Raw genomic sequence first — 16,669 nt, 5'->3', positions numbered from 1 at the left:
ACACAAAATTCACAAACAAAAATCACTAATGCTTTCCTGAATAGACAGCCTGTTGCTTGCTGCACAGACTGTAAAGCCCCTGGAGGTGAATTTGTGATATTGGCTGTAAAAAGAAAACAGACTTGACTTGGCATGAAAAACCAAAGATTAATTGTTACCACTGTAACCAAAGGCCTGAAAAGAAAAATGTTTGTGGAAACATAACATGCAGTATTAACATAAGATAAGTAAAGATGTTCCTTTATTGATTCCCTTTTAGGGGAAATTGGCACAGCAGTACAGGGGAATGTACTGATATGATACTGGGTGCTGTAGCGTTAAAAATCTGGATAACATGTCTTTGGACTGTTTCTGCATGTGTGTGTAAACCTGACATCTTACCAGTAAGGTTTTCCACCTCCTGCGTTCTTTTCTCCAACAGCCTCGCCAACTCTCTTTTCTCTGCCTCGATCTCATACTTGGCCTTTGTTTGCTGCAGCCACACACACACAGAGTAAAGTACCTATATTATACACAGTAATTGAACTATAATACATTACACTAGGGATGCATCGAATGTTCGGCCACTGAAATTAATCTGCCGAAAATAGCAAAGAAAATAAAAAATAAAAAAAGCACCTTCAGTGTTCGGCCCAATAAGTCAAAATACCAAGTAAATGCAATTATGTTGACATGTCGGCAGTAAATTTGGAGTGCACACGTATTCAAGTCTTTATGGTAACTGCTCATTTTGACTGTTTAATTTATGCAATGGGGGAAAAAAAGGCAAAATAAATGGGAAAAAAATGTGAATTTCCTTACTTACTAATTTTTTCATTATATTCGGTTTCGGCTTTGGACAAGAATTTTCATTTTGGTGCATCCCTACATTACACTACACACTAATCAGTCATAAATGACACACATGACAGACTTATGCATTACATATTTTAATTACAACGATCAACAGAAAATAATAAACGCACCTGTTGTGGTTGTTTGTCTTCAGAGGTCTCTCCCTCTATTCCCTTCAAAGTGCTCAGCTCTTCGTCTGCACAGAGAGAAACATTAAGCTCACAACGAGGCCCAGAAAAACAGGAAAGCCCAGGTCTGTTCAACTTGATGTTTAGAGACTCCATCTCTTTTCAAGGGAGACTTGGCCAAGACAGCACGCCAGTTACAGTTTGGTGCTCTCTTCATCCAAATTTGGATTCATCTGAAGTCTTTTCATTCAGCGGATTTTCTTCACTGATAAATGGACCTTGCTTTTTGAAAGTATATTAAATCAGTATCATTTTACAACTTTACAATCAGTGAAAACATGGAAGCTGTAGCTGTTGACTGTATCTAGCAAAGCAGAACACATATTTAACAATTAACCTTGTTCTGTGACATTTTAATGCTTTACTGTTGTTAAATGCCCTTAATCCATTTCAAGACACAGTGGATTGAAGAACGGATCATTTCAGCAAAATTATTAATTAAAAAGTGTAATGGGCATTCCATAAATACCATTTCCAAACATATGTAACCCTGAACTCTGTGAGACTCATGTTTAATGTGCTGTGTAAACGTAACAGTCGAAATATCTCGGTTCTCGGTGTTATCCAGACTTCAGGGACAACGTGTCTCTTTGGGATGATAAGTTTGACTCTGACGGTGGATAAATAACAGACTTACTGAGCTCTCTTTACTAATTCGAGCACACATGTATACGTCGTTTGTGTGTTGCTGGGAGTCCTTCTGCAGAAGACAAGTGTTTGCCTAAGCTGTTGATCTGAAAAATCAAATTGCCATAACAGAAGCAAGCCTTAAGTCAGGTAGTTGCGTCTAAGAAGATGGCCGCTGCTGACTTGAAGCACTGTTTCCTCAATAACTGAAGATAGGAAAATGTGTGTTAATAGCATGTCTGTGAAAACTCACTGAGTTTTTTATTTTCCTCCTTAAGTGTCTGCAGGTCTCTGGTAGCAGACAGGATCTGGTCCTGACTCTCTGCAAGTCTCTTCTCGATATCAAAGTATTGCTGTTCTGTAGGGGCAGAGAGCATTTGACATATTACATGAGCACACAGTACACATCTTACAACTCCACGGACAAATGTATTTCACTACCGTCTGTCTATTGACAGACTAGTTTGAAATAGCAACAGATTTTATCAGCAGCAGCTTAACAGCTCTGTAAACTGTCATCCTATTGTGCAAAAGGACACAATGATTAGATGGCAGATTTTTAATATTAATGACTAGGACTGAACAATTATCTAAAAATCTAATTGAAATTGCATTACAGCCTACTGCAATTTTCAACTCGCAGGAGGTGCAATATTTGTTAAAGTCAACATACCATTTTAAATTAAATATTGACGTGCTGCAGAGATGTCCCGGGCTACACATCATATTCTACAGACTTCAGAAAAATCATCTTTGTTTGGTACAGATCCTTGCAAAAATCCCACCATAATCAATTAAATGTGTTTTCCAATGAAACATAGAATAATTAGGAAAAAATTATTATTCCCTCCAATATCGCAAATCATATTGCAACTGCAGTATCAGTCAAAATAATCACAACTAGAAATTTATTAAAATTGTTCAGCCCTATTATTGACCATCATATTGTTATGACTCTTAACTGCAAACCGAGATTGACTCAATGAAGTGGAATAATTTTATTGTAGGATAGATTTATGGGAAAACACATTTTTCTTAAACTTTACCAGAATTAACCTAATCCAGAATTCAAGGGCATAAATTCAGCTGAGCTGCTTTTCAGTAAAGTTAAAAAATTAAAAATGTCACACCAAAATTCACTTGAATTTGTAACAAATATAAAAAACAGACAAGCCTTTATTAAATGTGTGGGAATTTATCTTTTTTTCAGCATTATGAATTGGTTTAGAGTCGGGTGCAGTGCGTAGTTATATGGCCAACTATAGACAAATAGGGTCTGTTATTATTACTATTAGTATCATAACACAGAAATGACATGGAAGGCAGGAACATCTTTTCAATCATTTCTCAAGACACCAAGAAAAACAGCCTTTTATTAATTTTAGTGTATTCTTCCATTTCTATCCATCTATACACACACACACACACAATATTTCCATTTTTACTGCATCACTGTTGCAGAATTTTATTTCTTTTAACTTTATGAAATTTTGAATTGCTTGATTTAATTTGCCTCTGCTTTGAAATGTTTTTAATGTAGAGCACTTTGTAGCTGTTTTGATAAGTGCTGTATAAATAAACCTCATTATTATTAATATTTTTATTATTCTAAAGTGCATTGTGTGTCTCTTTCAAGAGGATTGAGTAAAATATTGAATTATAAATTAGATGTTTTTAAAATTTATTTTGGATAAATGAGTTGTCATATTTTCAAAATAATAGTTGTCAAAATAAAAACGAGTCAGTCGTTAGATTAATCGACATCTTTTTAAATTACTCGTTTAGTGCAGCCCTAGCTGATGGCCTAAGATATCACACCACACCAAACTCCTTCAATAAAATAACGTTATTTATCTTCCGCCAAAGTTAGCCTGTCCTTACTGTGACACCGTAACTTAGCTAACGTTAGCATGCCGTTGTCGGTTAAGCTTTGTGGATCACAAACAACATAGGTTTTTATTTTTTTGCCGAATTCACCAGAAGACAGCTTTATAGCATTTTGGCTGTTAACATGAGGTTTCTATAAAAGCTTCCAAGCTAGAAAATTAGCTAACTCATTTTTACTTAGTTGCAGCTACCTACCGCTGTCTGCTTTGAACCGCTCGTGCTGCGTCCTGAGCTCCTCGTTAGCATTCTGCAGCTCCGTTACAAACTTCTCGAGCTTGTTCTGGACGCCTTTCGGGAGTTTGTTCAACTCCGTCCTTTCCAGAACCTGCAGCAGGACGGCCGCCATCTCCACCTATCCGCCCCCCAAAATATTAAACAGTAAATCGGCACCAAACTCCGGTATAAAAAGAATGTTGCGCTGTTTCACCATCCGCAAACCCGCTGATAACTTACTGAGAGAGCGTCATATCCGCTATAAACTTTCAAAATAAAACAATCTTTGACAATCAAGTTAGATCACAGAGCAAAGCAGGGGGACATGTCCTCAAAACGTTTTATTTTATCCCCCTCACTTTTTGAAAGCATTAGTTCTGTTCTGAAAAATAGCAACAAGAAAAGTAAAAAAACAAATTCTCATTAGTTCCCTCAGCCATGAGCCTCCACAACGCCACAGCACGCAAATAAAAAGACTTGATTATGTTTTTGACTTTATCTTGCTCAAGGTGGGAATTGTTGGCTTTCTATAAATTGTAAATAATTTTATATAGTGTGTATACAATGTGTATATATTTATAGCAATGTCACCGTAGAGTGCCTTTCAACCTTAACACTACTTTTTGTGTAGTCATAAATATTAGACACATAAGTTGTAGAAATATATATTAGCTGAGCTCCCACAAATGTTAGATAATTATGGTTTGACATTTGGAGCGTTGACAAAATCAGAGCTATGAATTTGCTTTCAAATCTTAAAATATATAAAAAAATTTGATCTCATACTATTTGCACACGTATTCTTTTGTTCTTTTGGAGTAAACTGTGATATTTGGATGTAGTTTTTTATCTGCATGTTATTGCCCCTTCCCCATTTAGCTATTTAACGCAATGGATCATGTGTGGTGTGACTGAATTATTATTTTAATTATTATTTTGAAATATCAAGATGACAGGGTGGACGTGTTAAGCTTTGGCAAAAGTAAAATTTCTATTGGAAAGTCAGCAACTCCCTCAACTCTACCACTGAACGTCCCACTACTGAAGAGACAAAAAAACTATGGTCGCGATGTCACTACAGTGGATGGACTTTCCTTAAATGGGGGGATTCCACAATTTCACAGGGTGGACAATCATTTAAGGGATAAGGGCAAACTCTTTTTTTTAATAAATAAAAATGTGTTTTTATTACCAAATCATCAGTGCCCTCAAGTTAAGTTATCTTTTACATAACAAAATATTAATATGTTAACCAAATTTAAAAATTTTATGATTTGGGTGTATATTACTCTTATTGTGCATGGGACAGGGCAAAATAGTGAGAAAAAAAAAAAAAATCTAAAGAGCCCGGTAAAGCTTTTTTATTATTGTAAAAACTTACCCCAAAACAGCCAACACTTCCAAATTAAGTCAACATGGCAAATAAATTATTTGTGTACTGGGGGAATTAATAAAGGTACATTTTACATTATCTCATCTTTAATAACAAATGAAAATGCATTTGGGGAAGATTTATTTGCACAATAATAAACATGGAATGTAAATATAGAAGCAAAATGTGCAAATTTAGCTAAAAAACAAAAAAACAGAGGACTGATTTCTGCATTATCATCCATTATGTTTTTATATTTTGAACAAATGCTTTCAAAAAGTGGTGGGATGATGTTCCCAGCTTCCCAATTTACCCTGAAGATAAATAAACCTCATTCATCCTTTTAGTTGTTGGTAACTTTTCGACGGAAGTACGCCATAGCGTCACAGCGTCATAGCGTCACAGCGCAAAGCATTGTTGTAAAATGAGTTTTTTGTGCTGTGCTGACGAACCGCTGCCTGCTGTCAACATGAAATAGCAAGCTACCTGCCTCCTGGTTCACATTTTACCTTCTGTCTCTCGGTAGGTGAACAATGTTCTTTAAGTTCAAGCTGGAGGAACTGTTTTAAATAGCAGCTTCGACCAGCTAACGTTTGCTGAATGTAGTAAATTAAAATCGGCTAGCTAAAGTCAGAGGGGCAGATACTGTTAGCACTCAACTGTACATATGTTTTACGTGGTTTAACAACGTGTTGATTTTAATTAAGTCGTCAAATATGACCCTGAAGTTAGCTTCTGATTCGGCAGTTAGAGGAAAGTTAAGGGATGCTCAGGTCCAGATCAAAGACCACTATCTAGAGCTGTCGAATGTGGACAAGATTGTCCCAGAGAGGCTAAAGTCTCTTTAATAATTGTCTCATTTGTGAAACCTTTAATTGCAATAGTGAAAATGTATATGTTTTTATTCGCATGTAGACTGCATTAGATCAGGTCCAAATAATAAAAAAAAAAACTAGACCTACAGTTGTCAAATCTGGACTAGATTTTCGAAGAGAGGCTTAAGTTTTTAAAGGTCTTGTTGTATTTAGGAAAATGCAAAAAACACGAAAATTTATGTTGGTTTTTTGTATTTAGACTGCATTAAACCAGGTCAAGATCAAAAACCACTATGCCTAGAGCTGTCAATTATTCCAGAGAGGCTAATTAAAAAAACCCCGCTTTATTGTATTTGTGAAAATGAAAATAAAAACACAATTTATACACTGAACAAAGTTATAAACGCAACCCTTTTGTTGCAAAAGTGTGCAGTTTCACTGTATTGTGGGGGTCCAGAAACTAGTCAGGATCTGGTGTGACCACCATTTGCCTCCTTCGCACAGAGTTGATCATGCTGTTGATTGTGGCCTGTGGAGCGTTGGTCAACTCCTCTTCAATGGCTGTGCGAAGTTGCAGTCAGGTCGAGACCCCGATGAGGACGACGAGCATGCAGATGAGCTTCCCTGAGACGGTTCCATGACAGTTTGAGGAAAAACCCTTTGGTTATGCAAACCGAGCTGTCCGGGTGGCTGAGGTGAAGATGCTGGATGTGGAGATCCTGGGCTGGTGTGGTTACACGTGGTCTGCAGTTTTGAGGCCGGTTGGATGCACTGCCAAATTCTCTGAAATGCCTTTGGAGATGGCTTATGGTAGAAAAAATGAACATTCAATTCACAGGCAACAGCTCTGGTGGACATTCCTGCAGTCAGCATGCCAATTGCGCGCTCCCTCAAAACTTGTGACATCTGTGGCGTTATGCTGTGTGATGGAACTGCACATTTTGGAGTAGCCTTTTATTGTGGCCAGCCTAAAGCACACCTGTGCAATCCCCATGCTGTTTGATCAGCATCTTGATATGCCACACCTGCGAGGTGGATGGATTCTCTCGGCAAAGGAGAAGTGCTCACTAACACAGATTTTGACAGATTTGTGAACAGTATTTGAGAGAAATAGGCCTTTTGTGTACATAGAGAAAGTCTTAGATCTTTGAGTTCAGCTCATGATGAATGGGGGCAAAAACAAAGGTTTTGTGTTTATAATTTTGTTTAGTTTATGTTGTTGTTGTTGTTTTTTACATGTAGGCCATATTAGACCAGCTGCAGTTAAAAAAACACATTGCCAAGAGCTGTCAAATTAATCAGCTTCTGTCCGATTTTACAGCTCTAGGCATTGTGGTTTTTTGATCTGGACCTGATTCTACCTTAACTTTTCTCTTAAATGCCGTTTCGGAAGCTGCAAATTGGAACTGAATTTTTGTAGATAACATGAAATGTGACACCTTTGTGAAGTCGTCACTTGTTTAGCCGTGATCGTCCACAGCTCCCTCCCCCAACACTTTCTCATTGCAGACATATTGATCTAAATTAAAACCGTGGCGTTGTTGTGTATGTATATGTTGTATCACCTCTCCATGTCTTTCCACTCCCTCGTTAGGCGTTATGGGGCGTGGCTATATAGTAGAAGATTCTGTGGAAGGATATCTGTCCAAACTATGTGAACAACACGCAGGTCCAGTCACAGGCCTGCTGATTGGACAGGTAAGGTCACACAACAATAACATCTGTCTGTAGATCAGATTTTGCTCACTTGTTTGGTTTCCTTCCAGCTCAGAATACAGCATCAGACCAGATATAACAGTTTGCCATCAAAAAAGCAAGATATCCCTTACTGCCATTTCACCTTCCACCATACAAGCTGTAGAGAAAATGATGTTGTAAACTGGTTTATGTATCTGTCAAGAAGGGTCTAGGTTTTGTTTGAAGTGTTGTATTTCATGATATTACATGCATGACTGGATGTGGAGTGAACAGTGATTTATTTTTATCACTAAACATTTCAGAGCTCCACCCAAAGGGATTTTGTCGTCGCGGCAGCTCGGACGCCTCAGAGGGAGGGGTCTACTTCAGCAGCTGGTAACTCTCCGGACAAGGAGTTTGTGACTGAGCATGCTCGACAGGTAGGCAAAGAAGAACGAGACCCTGATACGCGCTCGTGTGGTCTTGAGTATTAATAATTCAGAGCGGGGAGATTTTTTAGAACATACTGGGACACGCTTTGCTGACACAAGGACCTTAAACAGTCAACAAATGATAATGAGCAGAACAAAAACAACAACAGAAAAACTTTCACAGGGTAGAAGTCGTTAAAATACATAAATAGCTCCATGTAATGATAATTATAGAATCAAAGGCATGGTGTTAAATGGCAAAACAGCTGAAGTGGTTCTGCAGGCTTTTAAACTGTAAACGTGCTTCTGGTTTTCAGCTGTCTAGGATGCTGCCTGGAGGACTGTCTGTATTGGGAGTCTTCATCATTGCTGATACTGATGCCAAGGACACACTAACCACACTCCGTCAGGTGAGATTCATGTAAACACACTATATGTGTCATTGATCTAATAAATTATCAGCCGATAGTACACAAATTTCCATTACATTACATTTATTCATTTAGCTTTTATCCAAAGCGACTTACAATTGCTATACATGTCAGAGGTCGCACGCCTCTGGAGCAACTAGGGGTTAAGTGACTCGCATCGCAGTGATTGGAGATACGTTTAAAGCAATTATTTTCTGTGCATGGGGAAGCTTGTACAATGTGCCCATGTGCAACAGTCACATCGCAGGACATGCAATGTCAAGCAAGTCAAATAACCTCAAACTTAATTTTTTAGCTGCTGGATACAAAAAAGGAAAACTCACACGGTGCTCATTTTCCATGACTAATCTACAAGTCTGTCACACTAAGCGGTTTTGTAAACCCAGCCGAAAAAGAAACAGAAAAGAAAAAGAAATACAAAAGATCAGGTTTTTTCTTTATTGTTAAAAATATGTTTAATGTATTAAAGCTTAAGAAAGGATAGTATGCACTCAAAACGCCCTTCAGACTAAAAGTAAAATGTTCAGCTTATTTATTTTCTATGCATTTTCCCCCACAAAAATCATCCCAACAATTCTACGATGCTTAATTCTTTTTGAATAAAGCAATTAAAGTCATCTGTTTTTGTTTTTTTCTAATATCGCGCAGCCCTAGACTCAGGACAGAACCTTCTGGCATACCACAATACAGAGTTTCAAATAAGGAAGCACAATGCACAATGACGTTTTATTTATATAGCACCAATTCAGAACAAAAGTTCTCTCATTGCACTTTTCATATAGAGCAGGTCTAGGTCGTACTCTTTATAATATTTAGTTAACAGCAGCAACTGAAAAACTCCTCTCAGTAAGGCAGGAAGAAATGTGTTACCTACCGACACATCCAGCAGACACAGAGCAACAATAGCGTTCATTTGAAACAAAGTGAAATAAATGCTTTATGTACAGTAATGATCTGGAAAGGATGCTCTGGAAGGACATTTTCACATCTGCTTTGGGTTACGTTCATGTACCTGTGAGTGTGTTAGATTAATCTGATCCTTGTGTGTGTTTGTGTAGCTGGTTTTTGCAGTGGAGAACCTGATCTCCTCAGAGCATCTGTGGATCCCTGCAGATGACGACGCCACAGACTGCGTCGCACTGCACGTCAACCCCAAAACCAGGAAGTATCCTTTTTTACCCAGCCTTCTCACTGGATCAGGAAGCCACCAGATACCGTGTGTGGATGTTCTTTAACCCCCACATATCAGAACTGTCTGCAGAACCTTTGACATCAAAGATCCCAAGGTTAGTTTGCAGCTTTCATTCCTCACAAATCAACAAGTTCCATCTGCAGTCGTTACACGTACTCAAACCTTTACATTTAATTCCTAAAATTTGCAATATAAATGGTTTTGAACTGAGGAGGTTGTGTTTGATATGCCGTTCCAGAGCATGGCCAAGCCTGCTGACTGGAAGTACCAGTCAGGTGTGTCTTCCTCCTGGAGCGTGGTGTCATGCTGTTTAAATGTGGACTTGTTGGTACCAATACCAGACAACGGAACCAATACAGAAAGCATGGATAAATGTCTTAAGGTTAGTGCGTTTACACACCCCACACACTCACACACAAATAAGCAGTGTGTGCTTCAGTGGAACTGTTCTCAGGTCATGCTTTGTTTCAGGAGGGACTAAGAGTGTGGGCGCACCAGATTCAAAGTGGAGTTTGTTTGATCGACGGGAAAAAGCTGCCGGAGGACGCAGAGCTCTCAGCCGGACAGGTTATACAAATCTAACCAACACTCAAAAAAACAGTTCAGAAAGGAAATCTATAAAACCTGTATTTACCTAAACGCGAGTCGCTAACAAACCTATATTTTTAGAGCCTTGCTCAAGGGCACTTTGTGGTGATTTCACTTTCATCTGCCGAGGAGGGAACGTTTCTCTGTTTAAGACGTGTGGGTTCGAGCAGGATTTGTGATATCATAAGTAGTTTGGATGCCCATCGTGGCTTCGTCATGCTATACAAATATGGATAAATATAAATATAACAAAAACACTCCCCAAAAATGATTCTCTTATCTGATTCTCTGGAGAGACAGGAGTAATTTTTCCCACTGTGTTACTCTGATGTTTCTCTGTAGAGGAGGAATGTGAGACAGTCGTACACAGCTCAGCTGCTCATCACTCCGGTAAGAGACAAACACACTTACAAAACACACACGTTTGGCTTAACAACTACATGTCACAATAAGGAATAGTTTTGTTGTCCACCACTTTTGAAAATGTAATTTTTGTGGTAAAAACCTCAAGTTTTCCAATTTTCACTAAAAATGAATTGCATTGAATGTTGTATACTGTATAAGCACTATATGTATACACCGATCCGCCATGAGATTATGACCACCTGCTGGTCATAATGTAGGCCTCCCTTTTTGCTGCTGAAACAGCCCTGAGCCACAATTTAACCTTCAGTGGCTTGTCTGTTGGATCGGACCACACGGGCCAGGCTTCACTCCCCACATGCATCGTGAGCCTTGGCCGGCCATGACCCTGTCGCCGGATCACTGCTTTTCCTTCCTTGGACCACTTTTGGTTGGTACTGATCAATGCAGGCCAGTGTTGTGCATTCCCGCGGAGAATTGCATGCACCTCCAAGTAGGTAACTGTTTATGGGTGGCTGTTCAGTGGTGATAAATGATTCAAAAAATATATTTTATGAATATTGAGAGTCGTCTATATTTTATTACACTTAGTAGAAGTAGCATTCCTTGAGATTCAGCAACAATATGGGGTGATAACCGCGTTTGATCAGTGTGTCTGAAAAGGAAGAGGTGGATGCATAATTGGGCAGAACAGATGATGTAGGCTACCTGCCGAGATTTGCATCTTTTCTCAGCATATATGCAAGGTGCATGCAATTGTTGGCGGGCATGCAAAAACTCTGCACAACACCTGTAACTCTCCACAGGAGCTGCAGTTTTGGAGATGCTATGGCCAGGTGTCTAGACATCACAGTTTGGCCCTTTTTTTTTTTTTTCATATCCTTACACTTGCCTATTTTTTTCCTGCTTCTAGCACATCAGCTATGAGGTCACAGTGTTCACCTGCTGCCTAATATCTCCCACCAACGGACAGGCAACATCTTAGAAACAAGAAATAATCGGTGTTATTCACTTCAACTGTGAGTGGTCATAATGTTATGGCTGATCGGTGTGTATGTATTGCCAGTGACTCCTTTGTGAATGCTACTTCAGGGTTTGGTAAAATCATTGATCATGGCTTAATGAATTGTTGTACATGCTGTTCATAAAAGAGGACCGTGATTCCCTGTGTGTTAGGACGACCAGAGGTCAACAGATGTGGTCCGGCAGTGTGGAGGCAGCGTGTCAGTCAGAGACGCGATCCACAGCAGAGCTTACATTCACAGCAACAAACCAAAGGCCAAACTGGCCGAGAAGGTAATGCTTTAATTCAGTAGACGTTCACAAATTAAAACCCGAATGAAGGATCCACCATTTTGTAATAAAATCTTCAATGTGGGCAGCTGCTGAAGAGGGATGTGGTTTCTACGGTGGCCACAAGGGTTCAGATGCTGTTGGAGGAGCTGCAGATATCGGAGGAGGAGAGCAAGGGCAGCAGCAGAAACAAGCAACAGACAGGTACACACACAGAAGGCTAACCAGAGTTTGATCAACCAATCCCAGCAAAGATACTGCTTTTCGAGTCCTATATTGTAGTTCTGTGACTCCTGTACGGCAGCTTTGCATAATTCAAAGTTCAAAAAAAAATTTATATTTCTAATACTGACTCTTCATGTAGGCCTTCATGTCAGCCTCTATCTGAAACAAGCTGTAGATGCTCCTGTCTCTTTAAGGCCCCCCCTCTCAAAGCCTACTGTCTTCTGATTGGCCAAGACCTGAGACATGTTACCAGGCTGTTGTTGCTGGGCGGAACAGGCAGACTGAGCGTTGCCCTGCCCATATTGTGGGAGCACATGACCATATATGGAACAGCGACTCCGTCTGGAGCTGGATTCTAGTCCAGCCTTTACTTCTGTAAACTGTCTGTGTCACTTTGTAACACGCATCATAATGCTCGCCTAGCGGCTAGCCCCCAAAAAGAGAAACCCACTGAGCTGACGTCTGCACGCTGCTTCCACTCACCTCCACCCTCCCTACTGAACGTTAGAAACCCTCCAGGCAGACAATGGACATAAAGTTGTTACTGTGATGTAGTTAAAATGATATGTAAGGAAGATAAATGTGTTCCAAATAAATAACTTACCACTCTAAAACTCCAGTTTAGGTTGCTTAGCTGGTTAGGGATCTCGTACGGCTGAACGACCTGGTTACTGGCTTGTCAGGACCCGCCCTACTCTGCTTCTGATTGGCTAGTTGTCCTTACCTAGGTACTTTGCATGTGCAACACCCAAAAAAGATCGAATAGAAGTGAGATGCCTCACTCGGTAGCTAAAACGAAGCCTTCAACACACAGAGAAAAAAGGATCCAATGATTTTAACACAAAAATAAAATAAGATGTAAACACTGTGAGCTTCTAGGTTACTAATTAAAAAAAACATTGAATTTCCCCTTGCAAGATTAACAAAGCATGTCTTCTTCTCCTCTCACTGTGACTCTGACTCTCCATATCTCCCTTTTTAGAGCAATTCTCTCTCCCTCGTCGTATCTTCTGTCCGCTAAAAGCGAACGGGCCAGTGTGTGTGTGTGACTACCAGTTCAGTGACGAGGGCCTGTCCGAGGTGACCGACAGGCTGAAGGAGATGTTGGACATTGACGCAGCCGAGGAAGACTTGGATACCAGGCAGGAAACGCCTGCTGAAATTATAGAGAGAGATGTTGCAGCAGGTAGGGAAAGAGCGTGTGTGTGCACAGTATCTGCCATGTGGTTCACGATTTCAGTTTATAAAGTAGGATTTTCTCACCAAAACTGTTTTAATTCAGATCACATTCTGATAGAAGGTGTCACGTCGGCATCAGTGTGTGAAACTAAAATCCTAGCACCGTTTCCTAGACAGATCTCACTGGTCAAGGGACCGCAGGGAATATACACATTTAGCTTTTAGCCTAACCTAAGAAAACAAAACAAACACATGAGAAACAAACAGGATAAATAAAAATAAATAGATGGCAGCTAAATTCTGTCTATAATATGTTTCAAAATATTGGATGTCTTTAAAGCATATATATATATAATATACTGCATACAATTTGCTTTTTGCAATTTAATATTATTGATGTTTACTTAACCAGATCAGCAGTTTCACAGTTTATAGATTCCACATTCAAAAATAAGACCATACTTTCAGATAAAGGGACCAAGATATTATGAGATTCCCATATTAATAATACGATTTGTAACCAAAAATCATATGGAAAAGTACACTCGTAAAATAAATGAGAAAACGATCTCTGACTCATAAAAAGGACACATCAGATCTAAACTTGAATAAATTCATTGTAAGGATAATATCTGTGTAAATTTTTTATCTGAATTTCCTTCACTTTGTTGGGCACAAAAAAAGATTAAATTCTGTCCAAACCGTCCTGTTAAAATTCGGGAAAACTGCTTTCCAGTGATAAAAGGCAGTGTGACACTGACCGAGAGGTAAAAACCCTTCTAATGTGCACAGTACTACAAGAACTGTCCTCCAGAGTCTTCCCACCAAGCCACAAACGCGGGATCAAAGTAGGCAGGACTTGATTCAGCCAATCCTCAGCAAGAGATCACACATCCTGTTAAACACCTGTGACACGCACACCAAACGGGATAAAGCATACCTCGAAGCCCGTTGCAGAACGTTGCACAACATTTCAAGGAAACATGTTGGTTCGATCGAAAAACGTCGCAGACATTTTGAGAATGAACTCGCCCCAGGGGCAGTGGGAACCAGAGGTGAGGTTTACATTGAGACTGGTAATGGCATCAGCTGTGAACCGCTAATGGTCAGTCACATTTTAAAAACCATAGTTAAATTTAGCTATTATCTTTCATCTATATGAACCCTATTTGTTTTGCCTACTGTCTTTGAAAATTTGTGTAATTTGTAGAAGAATATTAAAGATGCCTCCAGACAGTTATTACAGTCAATGTAAATGTAAATATGTCTGATTTCCAGGTTATTTTTGTTGGTAAATTATTATGAAATTGTGTGGTTTTTTTTTTTGTTTTCAGAGCCCATTGTGGGAACTGTTGAAGCGCTGGAGCCCAAGAGGAACAGCTACATTGGTAAAACACTTTCCTCTCAAACGCCTACACTTAGTTTTAGAAAGATTCTCCTCACTATAAGAGTCGAGTAAAGCAAATCATTCTGCAGACTCTGTACACTTTTCTCACAGTGTGTGTTAGTGTTAGGGCCTTATCTGGCAATAAGTACTGTGCTAAAATAATAAATCTACTATGATATACCAGTCACGCTTTTTAATTTGTTACCAATCGACTTCTTGACATTACAACATTAAAAGCATGATGTGTGATTGTATTTGTGAAGCGCTGCCCTCAGTTTCCTCTGTGTTTTTTAGGTGTTGCAATGGCCGCTGCTGTCGCCATGCTTGCCACTGCTGCCTCGATGCTGTATCTCAGTGACGTTTAACACACACACACACACACACACACACCAAATAAAGTGTTTTTGCCATTTCTACAAAGTGTCTGTTGCTTTAATCACAAAGTGCAGTAGTGAAAACTTTTAGGATCATTGATTTGACCGACTGAAAACAATGTTCCTGACCTTTGCCCGTTATATCATGATATCAATATTTTTATGCAAAGCTGGGAAAGAAATTAAAAGAAAATCTCTAATTAATAATGCCTACTTTGGCAAAAACTGTAGGCACAGGACTGCTCTCTACAATAGAACGGAGCGACAGAGCTTTTCCTGCACCTGGCGGAAAAAATAAAAGCTTTTCTGTGCAAAAATGAAGTCAAACTAAGTCAGTAATGAATGTCACCATTATATGACAAACTAGATTCAATAATCTGACCCTGTTCAACATCATAATGTTAATAAGTTAAGGTCCGAGCTTATCGATACTGCTATCGAGACCAGCGGGTCCTCTAATGTAAATGTCTCGAGCCACAAATCTGATTTATCTTGGCCCAGTGTCCTGCCAAGGCCTTTTCCGAAAGTACCTGCTACTCCCTCTCCCTTCATACTTCCACTCAGTTTGCGCGTTCCCCCAATATTATGTAGCTGCAGTACCGGAGGCTGCAGTTTCAGGACCCCAGAATCCGCAATCCTGGGACCACAGTTCTAGAAACGTAGTTGTTTTGTAACAAGGCCATCTAGTGGAGTGGCAACACGAAGGAGGTTAACCCTGCCTGCTAGGCCGTGAGGCCGATGTGCGCAGCTGTAGGGTTAACCGGTCGACATGCATATAATCAGTAACTTTGGTGTGGGAGACATCCAACATTGTGGACCACTGAGCAAGACACTTAACCCCTAGTTACTCCAGAGGCGTCTCTGACATGTATAGCAATTGTAAGTCGCTTTGGATAAAAGCGTCAGCTAAATGAATAAATGTAAATGTAATGTAGTAGGTGGTTAAACCCTCCAATGCAGAGTGAGAACCGATGCCGATGTAACACCAAAATCTGTGACGACACCCAAATGATGTTTTCCTAACCCAACCAAGTACTTTTGAGGCCTTAACCCAACCAAGTACTTTTAGTACCTAAACCCAACCAAGTACTTTTAGTACCTAAACCCAACCAAGTACTTTTGAGGCCTTAACCCAACCAAGTACTTTTAGTACCTAAACCCAACCAAGTACTTTTGAGGCCTAAACCCAACCAAGTACTTTTAGGGCCTAAACCCAACCAAGTACTTTTAGTGCCTAAACCCAACCAAGTACTTTTGGTGCCTAAACCCAACCAAGTACTTTTAGTACCTAAATCCAACCAAGTACTTTTAGTACCTAAATCCAACCAAGTACTTTTAGTACCTAAACCCAACCAAGTACTTTTAGTACCTAAACCCAACCAAGTACTTTTAGTACCTAAACCCAACCAAGTACTTTTGAGGCCTTAACCCAACCAAGTACTTTTGAGGCCTTAACCCAACCAAGTACTTTTAGTACCTAAACCCAACCAAGTACTTTTAGTACCTAAATCCAACCAAGTACTTTTAGTACCTAAACCCAACCAAGTACTTTTAGTGCCTAAACCCAACCAAGTACTTTTAGTGCCTAAACAC

At 39.6% G+C, this 16,669-nt stretch overlaps 2 protein-coding genes across 2 annotated transcripts in view; one reads left to right on the top strand and one right to left on the bottom strand.

Annotated features, from left to right (window-relative positions):
• Window positions 1–3,982, bottom strand: part of LOC123972192 (nucleoprotein TPR-like) — a 42,189-nt gene extending 38,207 nt beyond the window's left edge. The window contains exons 1-4 of the mRNA XM_046051493.1: window positions 3,732–3,982; window positions 1,903–2,007; window positions 966–1,030; window positions 382–472 (exon numbers count right to left, since the gene is read on the bottom strand). Coding sequence (XP_045907449.1) covers window positions 382–472; window positions 966–1,030; window positions 1,903–2,007; window positions 3,732–3,882 — 412 coding nt within the window. The 5' untranslated portion in view covers window positions 3,883–3,982. The remainder of the gene's footprint in view (window positions 1–381; window positions 473–965; window positions 1,031–1,902; window positions 2,008–3,731) is intronic.
• A 1,510-nt stretch (window positions 3,983–5,492) lies between these two features.
• odr4 (odr-4 GPCR localization factor homolog) lies at window positions 5,493–15,116 on the top strand. Its single transcript, XM_046051938.1, has 14 exons — window positions 5,493–5,643; window positions 7,531–7,634; window positions 7,937–8,053; window positions 8,362–8,454; window positions 9,534–9,640; window positions 9,725–9,761; window positions 9,906–10,049; window positions 10,139–10,234; window positions 10,598–10,645; window positions 11,795–11,914; window positions 12,001–12,115; window positions 13,119–13,322; window positions 14,650–14,703; window positions 14,997–15,116. The coding sequence occupies exons 2-14, from the start codon at window positions 7,536–7,538 to the stop codon at window positions 15,065–15,067; spliced, it is 1,305 nt and encodes a 434-aa protein (XP_045907894.1). The 5' UTR covers window positions 5,493–5,643; window positions 7,531–7,535; the 3' UTR covers window positions 15,068–15,116.
• The last annotated feature ends 1,553 nt before the right edge of the window (window positions 15,117–16,669 follow it).

This window comes from Micropterus dolomieu, linkage group LG06, assembly GCF_021292245.1.
Source record: "Micropterus dolomieu isolate WLL.071019.BEF.003 ecotype Adirondacks linkage group LG06, ASM2129224v1, whole genome shotgun sequence".
Classification (NCBI taxonomy): domain Eukaryota; kingdom Metazoa; phylum Chordata; class Actinopteri; order Centrarchiformes; family Centrarchidae; genus Micropterus; species Micropterus dolomieu.
This window is presented reverse-complemented; position numbering and strand designations above follow the sequence as displayed.